The 21125-nt window shown below is 36.0% G+C and overlaps 1 protein-coding gene across 1 annotated transcript in view; it reads right to left on the bottom strand.

Moving 5' to 3' along the window:
* Positions 1-277: 277 nt before the first annotated feature.
* The window catches only part of LOC150101127 (DGAT1/2-independent enzyme synthesizing storage lipids), a 152308-nt gene continuing 131460 nt past the window's right edge, over positions 278-21125 (bottom strand). The window contains exon 8 of the mRNA XM_090402168.1: positions 278-394. Within this exon, the coding sequence (XP_090258294.1) occupies positions 278-394 (117 nt within the window). The remainder of the gene's footprint in view (positions 395-21125) is intronic.

A 21125-nucleotide genomic window follows, 5' to 3' on the forward strand; every position in this document is an offset into this window, starting at 1 on the left:
AGATTCTCTGTTATAATATTTAAGTCATTCAGATGAACACTAGATATTTGGGGCAATCAAATTTACACTATAATTTCTTTTAACTCTTTATATTATTACTCTAAGTACATGGTTGCATAACAGAAATTGCAATAAGAATTCCTACGTTTATGTGTATGATGGATGGATACATTTTGAGCTATACATATATACATGTTATAACCAAAAAAAAAGAGTAAAATACCACTTGCGGTACAGGAATTCCATATCAAACATAATCAAAACATGTCAGTCTGTTCTATAAACTTTTTGACTTTGTTTTCCATAAACAGCTGAATCTTTCAGTTAGGGCCACTAAAATATTGCCAGGAATTCGTTGATTCTTATGTATTAGGCTTTCAATAATTTCAGATGTCTGGAATCAAAGCAATTTAATACTGATTATTTTTAACAGATATAATTATGCAAAACTCATTATTCAAAGTTTAATCAAATCTCAGTGTGAGCATCTTGGATCATGCAAAACAATTATTATTATTATTCCTGATACCTCCAAGGAGTCCGAAGACTCATCGCAGGAGGACACCTACAACTGTCTCAACCACTACACCGAACCTCTATTATGAATTATCTCCATCAACGCCATCTACCACCCACCTCCACCACCACAACTAGTATTTTTTGTCTGTAAATTGTGTGTGTTCTGAAGGGCCGATTTGTCTATGCGGGATGAAAAACCGACCTCCGTATGAGATCGGCTAACTCACCTTCGATTGAAATCGTCCAGATAAAGATTTCCCCCCGTCGCGACGAGAATCGAACTTAGGCCTATTCCAATTTCATACACTGTGTATAATACAAACATAAATCTGAAATTTCAAAAACCATAATCACTCCAAAAACATTAATTAAAATATTTCAAAATGTTACGTTCTGAGTGCATCTGTCTGGTATTGATCAAATGGCACATCCCTGCATAATATACATGATACCTGAATTAAAGTTTTTATTTTTTTATATATAAACAGCGTAGCTCAGTGGATGTGGCAATTGCACACCACGGCGCTTGGCCGCGCGAAGGAAGACTTGGTTTCGAGTCTAGTCGGCAACTAGAGGAAATTTTTCTAAGCCTTTTTTCGACCAGTTCCTGAGTTAGTCGATCTCTGGCACGGGCAAGCGGGTTTTTCCTCCCGGAAACTCGGGTTTTTCGTCCTGTAAATTCAAGAAAATCGACCATAGAACAGACATTAAATATATTGTGTTAGGGTTAGGGACCACGAGATGGCGGCACATTTGAGCCGTCTCTCTTCACTGCGTACCACTTAATTAGTGATAGCCTTGGGCCATCTATCCCTGGTTGGTACCAGTGGAGATTGAACTGCCCACTCAGTCTCCAAAAGTTAGATAGGGCTAAATGGCCTCGCCTACTCCTGTATACGGGAATAAAAAGGAGCCAGCTGATTTTTTTTTTTTTTTATATAAACTGTCAGCAGTAAACATTAATTTTATTGGTTTACCACCATTTTTTTTTTATCTTTAATGTAATTCCAATGGATAAATATGAAGTTAAGCATACATACATACATGTCACAACAGGAAAAAAAAAGATGCTACACACTAATTTCATATCAAACATGATCTAAACATATAAATCTGTTTGATAAATAAATAAATAAAAAAACACAGTAATCTGCCTAGTACCACATAGCAAACATGATATATAACCTCGTTAATCTCCACTACCCCAAATTAAATCATTACAATCCAAACAGTGGATGGTCATTCAGCCACATCTTTTGAGATAAAGTGAGTATTGATTGGTTGATATAATTAGTTTAAAATTAATTGCCTGCTTGAGTGGCTCAGTAGGTAAAGTCACCATTTATTTACTACAGAGGATTTGCCTGTAAGGCAAGGGTATTTGTAAAACCCGTGTGTAGGGGCTTAAGTGCTGCGAGGACATAATGTTGGAGGCTTAATGGATTGTATACAGCACTCAGAAAGGATTAAAACAGAATTTAATACTTAGTATATTTCGTCTCAGTCACTGAGACATCTTCAGGGATTACAAAAAAAAAACGAATGTAACATATACACAAATACCACACAATACTAAACCAACCACGTGGGTGACTCTAAAGTCCTACCTAGGTGGAGCACCCTCTAAGAGTGGTTGTAGGTGGCCTGGAATGTAAGGTGGGATCTCTTATGGTATTTGTAAAAGCTTGTTCCAGATAAGATGGTTATTGCTCTTGGCTTGTCCTCACATAAAAAAACAAAAGTTTGACAATGTGGAAGCCAGAAAAAAAATTACCACTTTGTTATTTATTTATGATTTTATGTTTTGAAGTCTGGCCAAAAAAGATTGGAAACCTATAGTAATTAGAACTACTGTGGGCAGCTAAGGGCTACTTGACTTAATTCCCCTACTCTAGGAACAAAAAACATGGAGCTTTTGAAAACCACTTCAAGCCTCCAATAACAAGGTAGTGGTCTTGCACCATGTAACAACAATAACCACAAAAAAGTCTACCATTAAAGGACTTCACAAATATCCAAGCGACTATGAGCAAATCCACAGCCTTATAGTTTTCAAGGGTAGATGCAACACTTGGCCAAATAGCCCAATGAACAACGAATGCTTATGGCAATACTCGTCATTCTTTCAATGATCCTAATGAGTCAACTCTCATTATGGCATCATTATAATGAATTCACTCATTACAATAAACAAGCAGAAAAATCCTCGCCAAAAACTGCATAATAAAATGATGCACTATAATGGACTATGGGAAAAGTTCCAGTCTAAGTCCCACAGAACAAACTGCATGCTATATTAAGCTCACTATTACAAATAGTAAAAGGTAAAAACCATAACTACAGGAAAGAACGGAATTTCTTAGCAAACAATGCAAGAATCAGGACACAAAGAAAATGGCAGAATATGTTATTATTATATCCTAAGACCACATGAAGTCAAAGACACATCTAGGAAGTCCCTTTTCTTATATACATAGCTCATCCTAACATACCTTAAACACAATCAAATTCTCTGCAGACATTGCTCAGGCAATGCATTCCAATCATTGTAACTCTCCATGCAAAAAACCTACTTCTCACTCCCTTGCTCACACCTTCCTTATACAGCTTCCAGGGATGACCTCTTGTTCTCCCCCAATCTCCTACTATTTTATGACAAACCTTTTCAACATTAATTCTATAACAACCTTTTACATCTTGTCTCTATCATATCACCCCCTCTTCCTCTTACCTACTAGACTGTAAATTGCATTGTCTCAAACTTTCTTCATAATCAACATTCTAGAGATCGAAATTATTTTAGTCAATCGCCTCTGGACCTTCTCCAACATCTCATCATCCTTTTGAAACCAGGTGATCAAATCTGTGCACAGTAGTCCATATGTGGCATAATCAAGGCTTTATACAATGGAATTAGAATATCCTTACTTCTACAAGTCAGTGTCCTCTGCATCACCATTAGAATTCAGTGTTGTACTCACAATTTTGGTAATGTGTCCTCTAATTTTAGATCCTTATTCAACATCACCCCAAGATCTCTTATTTCCTCCAGCTCCAACAATATATCCCCACCAAGAGTAAATTCTACATTTTCCATCTCCGTTTCCCAAATTTTAAAACATTACATTTTGCAACATTGAAATGGCATTCAAGCTCCTGTACATATTCACACACTATTCAAGTCTTCTTGTAAAGTCACAACATCTGCTCTACTCCTCACAATTCGTTCCAACTTTGCATCATCTGCAAACAACTGAATATCCCAATTCAAATCTTCTCCAATATCATTAACATACAGACTAAACAGCAATAGTCCTAAAACAGACCCCCTGAGGCACACCACTAGTGACTTTCCATTGTGGAATATTGCTCCTTTATACATACATAATAACTTGCTGATACCTATCATATAGTCAATTTCTAATCCAACTAATAACTAACCCCGTCTGCTCTAGTTTGACTATCAACTTATCATGTGGTAATCTTTCAAAAGCTTTTGCAAAATCTAAGTATACCACTGTGTATTCATCTCTCTCTCATCCAATGCAGCTGTCATCTTATTGTAATAAGCAGATTACTAAAATATGACCTCCCTTTAGCAAATATAACAACCTTTTACAACTTGTACTCTGTAATCTGTGCTGTCTATCAAAGATAATACCACTGTTTCCACCCAATTCTGGACCCTGATTCTCACTGGTCTTTTCAACACTTTCACCACAACACCTGACACACTAAGAGTGGAAGACCAGTCTCCAGATATGATATACCAAGTGTATATTGTATGAAGTAAGATCAGGTCTAGCTTGGGTATCTTGGGAGTACGGACATGACAAACCCGAGATACCCAAGCTAGACCTGATCTTACTTCATACAATATACACTTGGTATATCATATCTGGAGACTGGTCTTCTACTCTTCTTTCCCTCTACCCTCTCTTACTTCTTACTCCCCCGCCTCCAAGTGCTATTAGAGCAACTCGAGAAGGAGAGGGTGACTCTTTCCTCTCAAACTGTAGTTTCCACTATCTACTAAAAAATGCGGCTGAATTCAGGTCAAGGAGTGGTGATTGACACTTGACGAAAACTTAACCATTGAAACCAAATGAACTCTAACCAACCTAAAGATACATGCCAGCTCGACCGTCGCCCGGTCAAACAAGGGTCGCACCCCCCTATTAGGGAACCAAGATAGTAAAGGCGAAAAATATGCTATTGGAACAAAACATCACCTAATAGACAGGAAAAACATAAGCATAGGAACATGGAATGTAAGAACTCTTCACCAGGAAGGAGCATTGGAAATAGTACTGCATGAATTAGACAATTACCATGGGAAGTGATTGGACTCTGCGAAACCAGATGGACTGGAAAAGGAGAATTCCACCATGGTCAGAACAAAATCTTAACTTCAGGCGGGGAGGACAACAAACACCAAGAAGGAGTAGCACTTATATTAAAACCAAAGGCTCAAAACTCTCTATTGTTCTACAATCATATCTCACCTAGGATAATTAAAGCAAGATTTAAAACATCAATCAGATCACTAACTATTATTCAAGTATACTCACCAACTTCGACATCATCAGAAGAAGGCATTGAGGAGTTCTATATAGATTTGCAAAAAGCAGTACAGCAGATATCAAGTCAAGATCTCCTAATTATAATGGGGGACTTAAATGCAAAAGTAGGCAAAGACTGGGATAACTGGTGAAGAGTAATCGGAAAGTTCGGTATGGAGAAAGCAATGAACGTGGCGTAAGCCTGCTAAACTTCTGCTCAAATAATAGACTAACAATAACCAACACTCTCTTTAAACATCCAAAACCCCAAAGAAAATGGACATGGATATCACCAGACAGACAAACCAAGAATATAATAGACTATATTATTGTAAACCAAAGATGGAAATCAAGTATCCTAAACTGCACATCCTTCTCTGCAGATTGTGGATCAGACCATAAGCTAGTATTAGCAAACCTAAGAATAAAGTTAAAATCTGGAAGCACTTTTAGAGTCAAAAGGAGACTGAATGTGAAAAAACTACAAGACAACAATATTCTGAGAAAATATCAACTATAACTAGATAAAAACCTGAAGAAACTATGAAAATAGAATATAAACATCGAAGAACATTGGTACAAATTAAAGGAAATAATATTAAATTCGGCAGAAAAAACAATAGGTTACACAGAAAGAGGAAGTAAAAAGGACTGGATCTCGAATGAAGTAAAAAGGTTAAACGATCAAAGGAAAAGCATAAAACTAAAACAGAACTATAACAGAAATGAATATAATAGATTAACCAAAGAAATTAGAAAACTAGTTAAAAGAGACAAGAATAACTGGTTAGAAGAAAAATGCAAAATGGCAGAAAAGCTATCAAAAGAAAATAACCTTCATGGATTATATAAACAAATAGACCAAATTAGTAAGACACAGACAACAAAAATTATAATGATCAAAAACAAAGAGGGACAACTAATTGAAAGTAAAACAAAAAGAATGGCCAGATGGGAAGAATACTTCAAAGATTTACTTTTAATTTAATTTTATTATATAAAAATTTTTTTATATAATAAAAAAAGCTCCCAGGATATTATGATTCCGGCCACTGAAATGGAAGAGGAAACAAATATCGTTACCAAAGAAATAATAGCACACAGCATAGAAAAACTCAAAACTAGGAAAGCACCTAGCATTAATCAAATACATGCAGAATTCTTAAAAGCAGGAAAGGAACAACTTTCGGAACCATTAAAAACATTATTTGAAAGGATCGACAAAAAAATGAAGCAGTGCCTATTGATTGGACCAAATCAGTCATAACTCCTATATACAAAAAAGGAGATAAAACAGAATGCAATAATTACAGAGGCATTAGCCTCTTCAGTATTCCAAGTAAGGTTTTTATGAAAGGCACTAGGAGAAGAACAAGCTGGTTTCAGACCAGGGCAAAGTGCAATTGATCAACAATTTACCTTAAGACAGCTATTTAGAAAAGACACTAGAGTACAACCAAAGTTGCTACATAAATTTTATAGACTTTCGTCAGACATTTGATTCAGTCCGTAGAAGAGAACTATGGAAAACTATGGAATAATTTGGAATTCCCAACAAAACCATAAGAATAATAAAGAATCTGTATGAGAAATCTGAAACTGCAGTACGAATAGAGGACACCTTAACCAACTGGTTCCACACAGAGAGTGTTGTAAGACAGAGATGCAATCTGTCACCAGACCTGTTCAATCTTACACTGGAAAAAGCAACCAATAAGGCCTTAAACAATGAAGCCTCCGGAAACAAAATATATGGGGAAAATGTGACAAATTTCAAATTTGCAGACGACATTGCATTACTTGCAAGCACAGAAGAAAATCTACAGCAAATTTCTGATAAAATAAAGGAGGAGTGTATAAAATCTGGATTAAACATAAATATAGGAAATAATGATTCATTAATGATACAGGAAAGGATCTGAGAGGAACAGTTCATTTGTTCGCGGATGATGCAAAGTTGGGTAGGGCAATAGTGAATGCAGATGATGTCAAAATTTTGCAGGATGATTTGGATAGATTGGAGGTCTGGGCTAAGGAGAATGGATGTCAATTTAATGTGGCAAAATGTAAGGTTATACATTTTGGGGTGAAAAGATTAGCAGCAGTTTACTACATTGGTGGAACTGTACTCCAGGAAATAGATGAGGCAAGAGATTTAGGAGTGTTGGTGGATAAGGAGTTGAAGTTTAGGGGGCACATTGCAAAAGTGGCCAAATCAGCTCATCAAATCACTTGGTTGCTGAAGAATACGTTGACGAGCAGAGACAAGCATTTTATTGTTCCTCTGTATCGAGCCTTGATAAGACTCCATCTCGACTACTGTGCCCAGATTTGGTCACCTAGGTTTCTTCTTGATGGGGAGGAGGTTGAGAGGATCCAGCAGCGAGTGACCAAGATGACAGCAGGTCTGCGGAATGAACCTTATGAGAACAGGTTGAGGATTTGTGGGTTGCAGAAATTGGTTGATAGGCGGAGGAGGGGAGATATGATTGAGACATTCAAATTACTGAAGGGTTTCTATAAAATTAATTCAGAAGATATTTTTGAGAACAGGGCTAGTTGTGGGAGGACTAGGGGACATTCATGGAAGCTGGGCAAGAGTGTGGTTAGTAAGGGTGTTAGAGCTGGGTTCTTTACTTTTAGAGTGATGAATGAGTGGAATGGGCTGCCAGAGTCTGTAGTGGGTGCTGTGACAGTGAATGAGTTTAAGGCGAGGTATGATAGATACTGTGTGAATGTCGAATAGTTGTGATGAACATGATTTGAGGCCTCCCTCGATGAGTTTAAGGACTCCCTGGAGTTGCCTGTAATAATATAATTAATAGACAAAACAAAAATTATGCAAATAGGAAAAAGAAGCACCAATCTGAAAATTGAAACTGATAGTAAGAATCTAGGGCAGGTAGAAAACTTTACCTACCTGAGAGGAGTTATTGAGTACAATGGTGAAATTATAAAAGATATAAACAGACGAATCAGTCAAGCATCCCATACTTTTGGACGCTTCAATAAAATATGGAAGTCAAGAGACATCAGGGATGCTCAGGGGTCAAAGCTGTATAACTGAGAGGAGACCTCCACATAGCCTTTAAAGGAATGCTGAGAACCGACCAGGGCTTCTGACCTAATGTCCAATCCTCACCTTCTCGTGGTGCACCCTGTTGGGTATCTACTTGGATACTGAACAAACGAGGATGGGCTGGAAATTTGGGATTTAGCCGATTGTATTCTTATTGGTTAAACCAAAATAAAAAATGATGGTACAACATGACAAAATTTCATGCCAGCTGGGGCATCGCCCAGTTAAACAAGGGCCCCCGTTGTTTTCGCCAGAGAAACGGCGAACAGTGCAAAGTCAGCTACTGGAAAAAATCTGAAAACAAACCACAACTCAACATCACCAGAGTTAAAGATCGGTACTATCAACGTAAGAAGCCTGAATGGCAAAGAAATGGAGCTAGCTGAGGAATTAGATAAGTACCAGATCGACATAATAGGGGTGACCGAAACAAAAAAGAACAAAAACTGGTGAGATCATTCTGAGCAATAAATACAAAATGTTATATTCAGGCAATGAAAATCAAGGAAAAGAAGGAGTAGCCATAGTATTCAACACAAAATACGAGGCTAATCTTCTTGAATGGCAGTCAGTCTCAAGTAGAGTAATATGGGCAAATATCAGAATGGGGAACTGGACAATGAGACTTATTTGTGCCTATGGTCCCACAGAAGGTTCTACTAAGGTCAAAATGGAGGAATTTTTTGAGGCTCTAGAGAAAGCTACTGACACAATGAAGAAGGAAAAGTTGGTCCTTGTTAGGGTTCTAAATAGCAGAGTAGGAAGTGATTGCCAGACATACAAAAATGTTTTGGGAAAATTTGAAGTAAAGAGCAAAGCTAATAATAACAGCAAATACCTGTTGGATTTCTGCTCAGATCATGGACTGATTATTACTAACACCATGTTCCAACAAAAAATGTGCACAAATTCACATGGAAGAAGAAGCAAGGAATAAGAAAAGTCTCATTGACTATGTTATTGTTAATAGTGATGTTTTCTCCCTGGTGCAGGACACCAGAGTGTACAGAGGATTTGAAATTGGAAGTGATCACTATTTAGTCTTGAGCAGGATAAAATTGAATTTCATATTGAAAAGAATAACATATAAGAAAGTTTTAAAGCGAATAAAAGTTGAGCAGCTCTCAGATGTGAACTGTAGACTAAAATACACAAAGATTATTGAAGAAAAAATGAAAGAGTTTGAGAACAGGAATCAAATCTTGAAGATTCAGTGGCAAACTCTGAAGAAAACATTGATTGATTCTGCCAGAGAGGCATGTGGTAGGGTTGTCTGCAAGGACAAAAAAAATCAGAACTCCCTGGTGGAAACAGGAAGTTAAAGAGGCAGTGAAGGAAACGAAGAAAGCATATCAAAAGTTCCTGTCAAATAAGTCAGTTTTTGCTCTTAGAGAATATAGAGAAAATGCAAGAATGCTAAACAGTGTGTAAAACTAGCTAAACAAAAGTCATTGGAGGACTTGGGCAAGAATATAGAAAATAAATATCAAGAAGGTGGCAAAATATTCTGGAGGTTGTTGAAGAAGCTTAGGAATGGAGGAAAGAGTGCTGTAAAAGGAGTTAGAGATGATAAAGGTGACATGAAAACGGGAGAAAAAGATATCCTTGAAGTATGCAGTAATTACTTTGAAAAACTGCTAAATGAAACAAGCAGTGATGACAGCACAGTCGTAAAAAACACTGACCAGGCACGCAGTCATTAATACATATCCATACTTGAAGTAGAAAAAGCCATCAAAGGCTTGAAATGTGGAAAGGCAGCAGGAGTATATGATATTCGACCAGAAATGCTGAAGTATGGTGGTATAAATGTCTTACAGTGGCTGTACTGCATAGTTCAGAAAGCCTGGAAAGAGGGACGAATTCCCGATGATTGGAGTAGAGCTCTCATAGTACCCATATATAAAAAGGGAAATAAAACTGAATGTGAGAATTACAGAGGTATTTCCCTACTGAGTGTTCCTGGCAAGATCTATGCAAGTATACTTGAGAAACGGTTGAGAAGAATTGTGGAAGAAAAGCTTGGTGAAGAACAAGCTGGATTCATGCCAAATAGAGGCTGTCAGGATCAGATCTTAACTTTACGACAAATAGTCGAGAAAGCATGGGAATATAATAAAGATCTGTATTTAAGTTTTGTCGATTTGGAAAAGGCATATGACAGGGTGTCAAGAGAGAAGCTATTTAATATGCTACAGTTATATGGTGTCAATGGGGCATTATATCAAGCAATACATAGTCTTTATTTGAGTTGTGAGTCAGCAGTTAGAATTGAAGGAAGTACAGGAAGATGGTTTAATGTTAAATCTGGTGTGAGACAAGGATGTACATTATCCCCTCTGTTATTCATTATCTATATGGATCACATTATGAAGGAAAGTGGTATTAAACATGATATCAAAATTGGAGATATTAATGTCAGCTCTTTGCTTTATGCGGATGATGTTATACTTCTAAATAAATCCGCTACAAGTCTGCAAGATTCTCTGACTAAATTGAATAGCTGTTGTAATAGATATGGTATGAAGGTCAGCAATAAAAAGACAAAGACAATGAAAATAAGCAGAATCATTGAAAATGTCAACTGTGTTGTGAATGGAGAACCTGTGGAACAAGTAAAACATTTCAGCTACTTAGGCACGATTTTTAGTGAAGACGGTAAATTCAATATAGAAATAGACAAAGGATCAGCAAAGCTGGTATGGTGGGAAGTCAATTGAATAAATTCATATGGAATAAGAGAGAAATTAGTCGGAACACTAAATAATTGAACACTGTATACAAGACAGTGTTCAAACCAGTTTTAACTTATGGATATGAGAGCTGGGTCAGAAGTAAAACACTTGACCAAAGACTCGAGACAACAGATATGAGAGTCCTGAGAAAGATTATAGGCGTGAACAGATGGCATCAATGGCAATATCATATTAAAAACGAGGATATTAGGAAAGAACTTGACATTGTCAGCATCCGGGAATGGGTTAGCAGAGCTAATCTCAGGTGGTATGGTCACTTAAACAGAATGGGAGAGGAAAGATTAGCAAAACAAGTGTTCTCTGCCAGGTTGGCAGCAAAACGACCCAGAGGAAGACCAAGATATAGGTGGATTGATATGGTACAAAGTGCCTTCGACAATAGAAATATAAGATCTGTTAATGTTGGAGTCTTGACAAGTAACAGACTGATTTGGAGGAAAATTGTAGAAAGCAAGTTGGTAATGATGTAACTTTTTTCATGTAGTACTATCATATCCTGTACACCCTTTGAGGGTACATGGCAGGAATTTGATGATGATGAGAGACATTAAACAAGTAACAAAAGTAAGAATCTATGAAACAATGGTCCTCCCAATACTCCTCTATGGAAGTGAATGCTGGAATCTCAAAAAAGGCTGAAGAGAAAAAAATTATTAGTTACTGAAATGGGTTGGTTAAGAAGATTACTTGGAATATCTCTGCTAGATCGACTAAGAAACGAAGACGTAAGGAAATGACTAAAACAAGAGATAACAATAATAGACAAAATCCAAGAAAGAAGACTGCGATGGTTTGGCCATGTGACCAGAATGGGAACAGAAAGACTACCATCTAAAGCCGTGAATACAACGATGGAAGATAAAAGATTCAAAGGACGGCCCAGAATTAGATGGATAGAGAAAATAAAAGGACCTGAAAACCAAATCACAACAAGCAACACCAAACTGGACAGAATTGTTCGGACTCTCCCTGAACAGACAGAAGTGGAAAGAGTTCATTCGGCCTCATCATCATCCACACAGATGATGGAAGAGAGAAGAAGAAGAAGTTCTGTCACCTCCTTTATGAAGCAGTACAATCTTGCCTTTCTTCCACTCCATTGGAACTTAACTCAATGTAAGACTTATATTAAATAAATATGTCAAGGCAGATGTCCTTACAAAATACATGGTGATATATCATCAAATCCAGCAGCTTCTCTTCAGTCTCTACTCATCATCCACTGCTCTCAACCTTTCCATGATATCACATTCACAATGATGAAATACTATTACAAACTGCTCATATTCACTATATCCTCAACAGGAGTGGTCTTTACGGCATAAATTGGAGAAAATGGTATCATAACATTCCTTTTCTTGCTGGCTACATACAGCAGAACCCCCCAAGGATTTTTTTTTTTTTTTTTAGCTTCATTAGCTAACTGCTGCTCATACTGAATGTTTGCTAAACTTACTAACCAAGTAACCCTCCTTGCCTTTTCTTTATATTTCTCATGGAATTGATTATTACCACTACTCTTATGTTGCCTCCATAATGGCTTTTTTCACTGTATTGCATGCTGAATATCTTTATTTATCCATTTCACCTTCTTTAACCTTCTGTCGTTTGGAATACTTGTAGATATAATCTCCTACCAGACAGTTCTTGAACATCACCAAAGCAGCACTTGTCTCCTTTCCATCTAGCTCCCCATTTCACGCTGTTTCTTGAGCTTCTCATAATCATCACCAGCCTTGTAGTTCCACAAGAAACTCATTTTCTGTACTTCCAATTGCTATATCATCATCTTCATCTCAATCTAAATTGCATAATGATTACCCTTTTCCTATTTGATTATACATTTCCTGGTCATTATGCTCCACATTATCAGGTCTATAGCAACACCAAAGTGTTTCATACATTCAGCTTTAACACTGTATCAAAACCACTACCACTATTTCTCCATTGCATCTCTACCTTGTATGGACATGACTTTTTCTATCTGCAATAGTACTCCACTTTCTTTTTTACTCTTTCTGTTTTCATGAAATAGATCATATCTTTCCATGTCTATTCCTGTTACCATTTTTGAAAAATATATGCTGTTTACTTTGTTTTCAATGCTGACCTACGCAATGATTTGCCTTTCACCATCATGTTATATAAGTGTGCTAACAAAAACAATGAATTTATGATATCGCCTAAGATATTTATCTAAACACAACATTCTACACTCAAATATCTCACAATAACACCCAAGGAAGATATATACACATTGTAAGGAGAAATAGCAGCGTATTTGAACAGTGTTACGAAAAGTGTTTTTATTTTTCATTAATTATATCGTGTAGATTTGTATAATATAGTACTTTTGTGTGATAGCCAGACTGGATATAATCATTGTACTGTGATATCATAATTCTGAAAGTGTTGGTTTGGTTGTTATTTTGATTAATGTGGAAGTGCTAGTTAATGTTATGAAAATGGTGGCAGTAAAGAAGTATTCACCAGCAATATGGAAAGTCTCAACTTGGAGATCGAGTTTCACCCTGGTCTTTTTGCAATGAATACAATATGACAATAGTCTTATATGTGCATCCAAAATCGTCAAAAATGTATGAACTGTTAGATTAAACGATAAAAAATGAACATATTATAGTCAGTGGGAAGTGTGATGAAAGGTTAGGCCACTACAAAAATGAGAAAGGTGTTACTATGAAGGATGGAAGTGCTTGCGATTGTAATAATAGAAGTGATGTGGAAGAGCATTGGCAAGAGTTAATGAAAATGAAGAAAATTGAACATTTAAAGAAAAGAATAACTAATGTAAATGACAAGGAGGTTAATAAGAAGCAGCAAGTATCTAAAGAAGACAGGGTTGCTTTTTATGGTGACTCAATGATTAAAGGTGTGATAAAAAATAAGGTGCATAAGACATGTTTTACAGGTAGTACAATAAAATGAATATCAGATGTTTTGCATAAATGGAAGGAACAGGCATCAGAATTAGTGGAAGGCACAAATGATTGGATAGTGAGACAAAGAATGTGGAAATGGATTTGATGAAGTTGTTGCAAGAGGTGAAGGATAATAGTGTCATTGGGAAAGTGATTAGTTTGTTGCCCAGATATGCTCATAGTGAACTGAGAAGGAGAGGAATGATATTGAATGACAAGATGGCTGAATTGTGTCTGACAAAGAGTGTTCAATTTGTGAATGTATGGAATGAATTCGAAGAGAAGCTAGAAGGGTTTTAACTTCTCTTCAAATTCATTGGTCATTTGGAGCAATTGTTGTTTTACTAAGAGTACACAGGCTCATATGAAATTAGTACCACTAAGAGTTAAGAGAATGAGAAGCAGATTGTGGAGGAACAGAAGAGGATAGATACAAAGGAGGAAGTGATTACAGCAGGGCAGAGATATGCAGTGCAAAATGGTGAGGATAAGAATATGAAAGAAAATCAGACTCAAGCTCAGGAAAATAGGGATGGTCAGAATGAAGAGAGAAGTGTACTATAGCAGAGAGAGAGAGTAATGAGTGTTGCAAAATGTAAGGTTATGCAGTTCAGGTTGAAAAGGTTACATACGGTGTATCATATTGATGGTACTACAACTGTAGGAAATTGATGAGGCTAGGGACTTGGGAATAATGATGGACAGAGAGTTGAAGTTCGGAGTGCATATTGCAGAAATTGATAAAATAGCTCAAAGGATTACCTGGATGTTGAAAAGCATGCTAACCATAAAGACTGGGAAGTTATTATCCTTCTTTATAAGGCCATGATTCAGTATCTTGACTACTATTCCCAGATTTGGTGATTTGGTTTCTTGAGGATCAGGAGGTGGTGTTGGAGAGGGTTCAGAGACGAGGGCCAAGCCAGTGACAGGTCTGTGGAAAGCAATGAGGATAGGTAAAACGTGTGTGGTTAAAAAGTTTAGTTGATAAGTGGAAAAGAGAGGGAATGACAAACTTATAAGATATTAAAGGGACTTAATGAAATTGATGCAAAGGAAATTTTTGAATATGTGACAAACAGAGAACTAGTGGGGTCATCTATGGAAGTTATATAACAGTGTGGTTAGTAAGGGTGTCTACTATATTTTTTACATGAGAGTGGTAAATGAGTGGAATGGATTGCCAGAATTAGTTGTGAGTGCCCTGATAACGAATGAGTTTAAGGAGATATGACAGGCTTTGTGTGTATAAATATTAGTGTTGGTCTCCCACGTGTGTGGTTAAAAAGTTTAGTTGATAAGTGGAAAAGAGAGGGAATGACAAACTTATAAGATATTAAAGGGACTTAATGAAATTGATGCAAAGGAAATTTTTGAATATGTGGCAAACAGAGAACTAGTGGGGTCATCTATGGAAGTTATGTAACAGTGTGGTTAGTAAGGGTGTCTACTATATTTTTTACATGAGAGTGGTAAATGAGTGGAATGGATTGCCAGAATTAGTTGTGAGTGCCCTGATAACGAATGAGTTTAAGGAGATATGACAGGCTTTGTGTGTATAAATATTAGTGTTGGTCTCCCACGATGAGTTTCCGTACTCCATAGAGATGCCAGAGAATAATAATTTTTATTTTATGGCATATAATAATAATATTTTATCATTATTATAATAAAGGAAATTGCAAAAAAATAAAATAAATCATAGGAAATAACGTAGGAACGGAATGCAGAGGTTAGTATTTTTACTCTGAATTCACTGCAGTGAACCTTATAACGAACTACCTGGTTCCTATGGTTTTGCTATAGCAATTACCTTTGTATTATGGCAACATGATAATACCAATCTACCACAATAACAGTAATAATTTTACTAATTTACTTTACAATGCTATTTATGCAATATTTTGACCAAATCCACAATTATGAATTATGTTCTTACTTGACTACAATACCATTAGCCTTAATTGTACAGGAGTAGCAGCTGTACAATTTAACATTAACATGAATAGCAGATAGAATGAGTGATATGGACAAATTTTGAAATGTGAAAACTGAGAATAATCTGCCAATGACCCTACAGTCGATTTTAGTAAGGAAGAAGTAGAGAACATTTTCAAATTATCAGAGAGAGACACAGAATATCTCTAATAACTCAAAACAAGAGCATAGAGTGGATTTCAAACAGGAAATGATAACCTTCGGGTTATGAGCAGGATAAAAATAAAGTATAATCATTGAAAAGAAAATATGTACAGTTTTAAAAACTGAAATTGAGCAGCATCAGGAGCAAACTACAGACTCAACAATTTAAATCTTAATGGGGGAGGGGGAGCTAATCACATAGAGAACCGTATTTATTATTCATAGCACTGCTTTACAGTATAAACAACACTAGGGTAAACAAAATAATTTAATTTAAGTATATTATGTATATTATTTCTGGGAAAACTCCCATTAACTCCTATTAAATGAAGCATGCAAAATAGCTGTAATTATAATAATTTAATTTAATATTTAGCTGGATTTCAAACTGGCACTTTTAGAGCAATAATTATGCTGTTATAAACACCCAGAACACAACCAGTTTTGCAGAAACAATTAAAATGGTTCCTTTTCAGTTACCCTCCAGGCTGGATAATATGAAATTAATTCAGAGAAATCAGACTGAATGTGATCTTAAAATGCCTCCCAGATTTTCTGTCAAACTGATTAGCATACTTATTGAAGTATGCTAATTAAGGCAGTATTTCATTTCATAGTTGTTGCTGATTCTAAAAACTCTCTCTCAGATCTGTAGCAACATTTATGCAGAACTGCTGTTGTCTCCCACTTAATCCAGTGTAAAGGGATATCCAGAGCATGGTCTACTGATAGGCCTGTCTTTTATTATGTTCACATTTATTACTACCCTGGTGTCCAAAAGCTACGAATGAACTATATTTTTACCCTGAATATGAAAAAATTGTCATGCCTATAGCCAAATGTGGATATAAATTTATTGCCAGTATACTAATAAATTATATTACACAAAACAAGTGTTATAAATTTCAATACGTTTTTGGAAAAAGTTACAAATTTTGTAAGGATGTAGTTAAGGAATTAATGTACAGTGCTTATAGAAAAGTATGCAGAGAAACATTTCAGTATGGAATATGTCCACCCTGAACTACAATACAGATCTCACAATGTTGTGCTTCACTTAGTGCTTAGCACCAAGTGATTCAGGAGTTCTTGAGGCAAACTGGCACATCAGAGCAAGGATAAGGCATTGTTTGTTTTCTATAGGGAAATTTCAAACAGTAATGTGTCTCCCTATTGTGCCCAAAGCGTGTTCTATGGGATGAGATCTGGGGAGCGAGATGGCCACTCAATTCGATTAATATTCTCAGTCTCCAGTAATATATCCAATTCTCATGTACAATATGGTGTGGCATTGTCATCCATGAAAATGAATTCTTCAACTAAAACACCATGGAACAAATCAAACATGATGTTGAACTACTTCACTGCAATATCATTCACCAGTCATAGTCCCTTTTTCCACACTTGTAGCTTGGTGCATCCATTAAGCATAATGCCTTCCCACACCATGACCCCCAGCACCACCATATCAATCACTTTCAAAGAACATTCTTATGATGGTAAGCAATACCACTTTCATGCCAGATCAACTGTCGTCTAGAATCAGAGGAAAAACTAAAACAACCCATCTGAAAGAGTACATTAGCCCATTGGTGTCTTGTCCAATTTTTATGGCTACAACACCACCACCACTGAAAACTGCTCTATGATAAGCTGTGGATAAAGGGATGCAGACTACAGGTCTTCAGGCATATAGGCCAACTTGTTGCAGACATCTTGCCCCAGTTATCCACGTATTTCTGCTTGAATAGAGCCAACTTGCATGCTGACCTGCTATGGTACATCAATTGCATTTTGCTTATAACCAAAAATGTCTTCATGCTCCGTGGTAGAGCAAGGGTGACCTCTTAGCAAACATCTGGAGCACATTCATTAATCAAAACATTATGTGAGATTTCAAACTCTCTGGCAATATCAGTAATTCTGAGGATCTCTTCAAGTTTTCCAATAATTCTTCTGCATGTGAAATCATCCAGATGATGTCTATGAGACATTACCAGACACTCAATTTTGCAACTTTAATCATTCAATTTGCTTAGTGCACTTTTTGCCTTTTATCCTGTTGACTGCTATCACGTGAGCCCTTTGTACACGATTCGAAAATTTGAATGTGTACCTGCCTTTCTACACAAAATCATCAGTTACACAAACTGCCACAAGCTGATTCATCTGAATTTGCAGTTGTAATCTTCAGAAATAGTGTTCATCCTTAGATTTTGGACATCAGTGTATTATTATGGCTCTTCCAGAGAGCTGATCAAGGACTCACTTTTCAGTCACACAATATACCTTAAATACCTATCATATCTTACCTTGAACAAATTCATTAAACACATACAACACCTTTCAGTAGTGCATCCTACACAATTGTCACAAGCCAAGCAATGAACCAGTCATATGCTTCCTGTCTACTCTTAGCTTCCAGTGATGACCCTGAGTTCTCCAGTTACAAAGGATATAAATTGTATATAAATATCATATCTTCTCTCCTATATCTATTTCTCAAACTTTGAAGAACACATTTCCTCAATTCATAGGCACAATTCTAAGACCATATAACATTGAACCTGAATCTTTTTGACTGTATCCTCATCATCATGGAACCAGTTGAATGTAATCTGTGTGTTTCTCATTTTATTTCTGCATCTACTTCACCTCCAGTAATTCAGACTGCAAGGAAAAAGAATTTAGTGGAACTTTCATGGATCAGGACTGGTCTTCTCAAGATTACTAAGGCTGGATTAGGGTTGAAATTATGGGTGATACAAGAATGACTTGAGAACAATATATTATTTCTGTTAATTACATGTATCAGGTCTGTGTGTTTTACAAGATTAAAAGCCTCTGTCTCTATATGAGACTGGCTAACTTTCACTCGAAAAGCATTTAGTTCTCTGTATCCTGAAAGCTGGCAATCCATTATGACCAATCAGCTGTACAAATACCATCAACACACAAAATAGCACATTACTTTATTTTAAAAAATCTTTACGAAGAGTCATAGTTCACTGTCTCTCATGTATACAATTTTTTTTTTCTTTGTTGTTGTTGTTACTCCCACCCACAAAGAAGAACTGTAAATAGGATTTCTGTTCAGGGAGGAAATTCATGAAAAATTTTTGAATTTTTCATATCTTGAGTCTTGGTAAAAGCAGCCCAAGACTTTCATAAATTTAAATTTACACACTAGAAACAGGAAAGTATTGAATTTACTGTAATTTTATAATTTTTGTGAAATGATTATTGTATCATGCAGATTATAGATGATTATTAAAATTAATTAAACTATTTGATGACTGCAATAAATATGTTATTTTATATAACAGTTTGCATTTCTCTTAAATGTAACACAATAATATCATCAGATCACTAATAAGACTACAGATCAAGTGCAATGAAACAGCCATACATAACAGATTTTTTTTTTATTACACTTAGCAACTCCCAGTAAGCTCATTCACAGAATTACTCATCAAGCAGTTTGTTAAACAAAAACAAAAGATCACTACCAGCAGCCAATGGACTTTCATGTTGTAATGTGTGGGAAGTTATTATTTTTCATTTTTAAATTTGGATCACATCTGATGACCTGTTGGTAGGATAAAAATTATTTGTAATTTTGATCTTTCTTAATTTTATAATTTCAATATTTTCAGTTTAGCTTCAAAATGAAAATAAATCAATCTGAAATTTGGATCATTTTAAGAAATAAATGAGGAAGAAGCTCAGTGTTGTTATAGTCCAAATGATATTTCATGTAAGGGATCACACACACATGTGAACTGATGAGGCATTTAGAATATATGATGAATCATATTTCAAAGAATCACTGAGGAAAATATAGAATCTTCAAATAGCTCAAAAATAATAAAAGCTGATAAATTTCTGATGCTATTAAAAAAAACCTGTGTGAACCTCCTGGTAACTGATGGTGGATTCCTTTTATATCTTTGTTTTGTTTTCTTGCTTTGAAAAGGAATTAAACTTCATAATGAAGCAAGAAATTGTAATACCATATTGCAGTATTAAGTCACTCCTAAGGGCAATGGACCATTATTTAAACAGTAAAACTTTCAATTCCACCCACCTGCCCAAGGATCAAAAACATAACTGGGAGGAAACTTTCACATAGCCTTTAAGGAATGCAGGAAACCAAATGGGTTTATGACAATGTCCAATCCTCACCTTCACGTGGTCTGTCCCATTATACGGTACACAGTGAGTACTGAAAAAACAAGAATGGAATGGTCATTTGGGATTTAGTCAACCAAATTATATCCTACATTGCTAAAACTTGAAATAATCAGGATGAGATTTCATACTGAGTGGGGCATCACACAGTAAACAAGCCTCCCGCCAGTGGTTTTTATCAGGGAACCAAGGCAAACAGTGAAAAGTCAGCTACTAGAACACATACACAAACACGATGTCAGAAGAACTGAAGACAGGCACCATCACAGGAGAATATCAAGAGAAAGGAAATTGAGCTGACAGAAGAACAGAAATATCACATGGACATGCATGGTGTTACTAAGAAACAAGGTGAGATCTTGGTAAATAAATATAGCATGCTACATTCAGACTAGTGATCAGGGAAAGGAGGGAGTAGTAATAGCATTAAACACCAAATAATGATGCAAAAAATCATTTACTTCTATTAATATAATTAACGGCTATTTTAGCCTGTTTTTGTTTAGGAGTGTCCCTTATATTTAATACATTGGCTAATATAACTCAAAAAGGGGTATATATATATATTTTAGGGCATTATGGGTGAGTATAGAAGGCAATTATGGCAGAATAAAAAATGTGGAAAAATTTTGTACATACCTTGTTTTTGGTTTAAAGATGCCTTCTAAATCCAAGCTCTTGCTGAAAGGTTGTATATAAATGGGGGCAGAGGGAAAGAACAAGGGGATGTGCTTGAGACACGGGAAATAAGTTTGGAAACACATGTTACTATTAATAATATATATATAAATATATATATATATTATTTTGTTGTGGGGAGAGGGGGGAAAAACAAAGGGGAAGGGTATCCTTATGTGGAAACTGGGGCAAGGGTTTACGGGGTGTGGACCGTTTTGGTCATCGTCTGACCATCGTCGGAACTTTGTGGGAATGACTG

This window comes from Typopeltis vanoorti, chromosome 12 (assembly GCF_054136105.1).
Source record: "Typopeltis vanoorti isolate ZY-2024b chromosome 12, IOZ_Tvanoo_1.0, whole genome shotgun sequence".
Taxonomy (NCBI): Eukaryota; Metazoa; Arthropoda; class Arachnida; order Uropygi; family Thelyphonidae; genus Typopeltis; species Typopeltis vanoorti.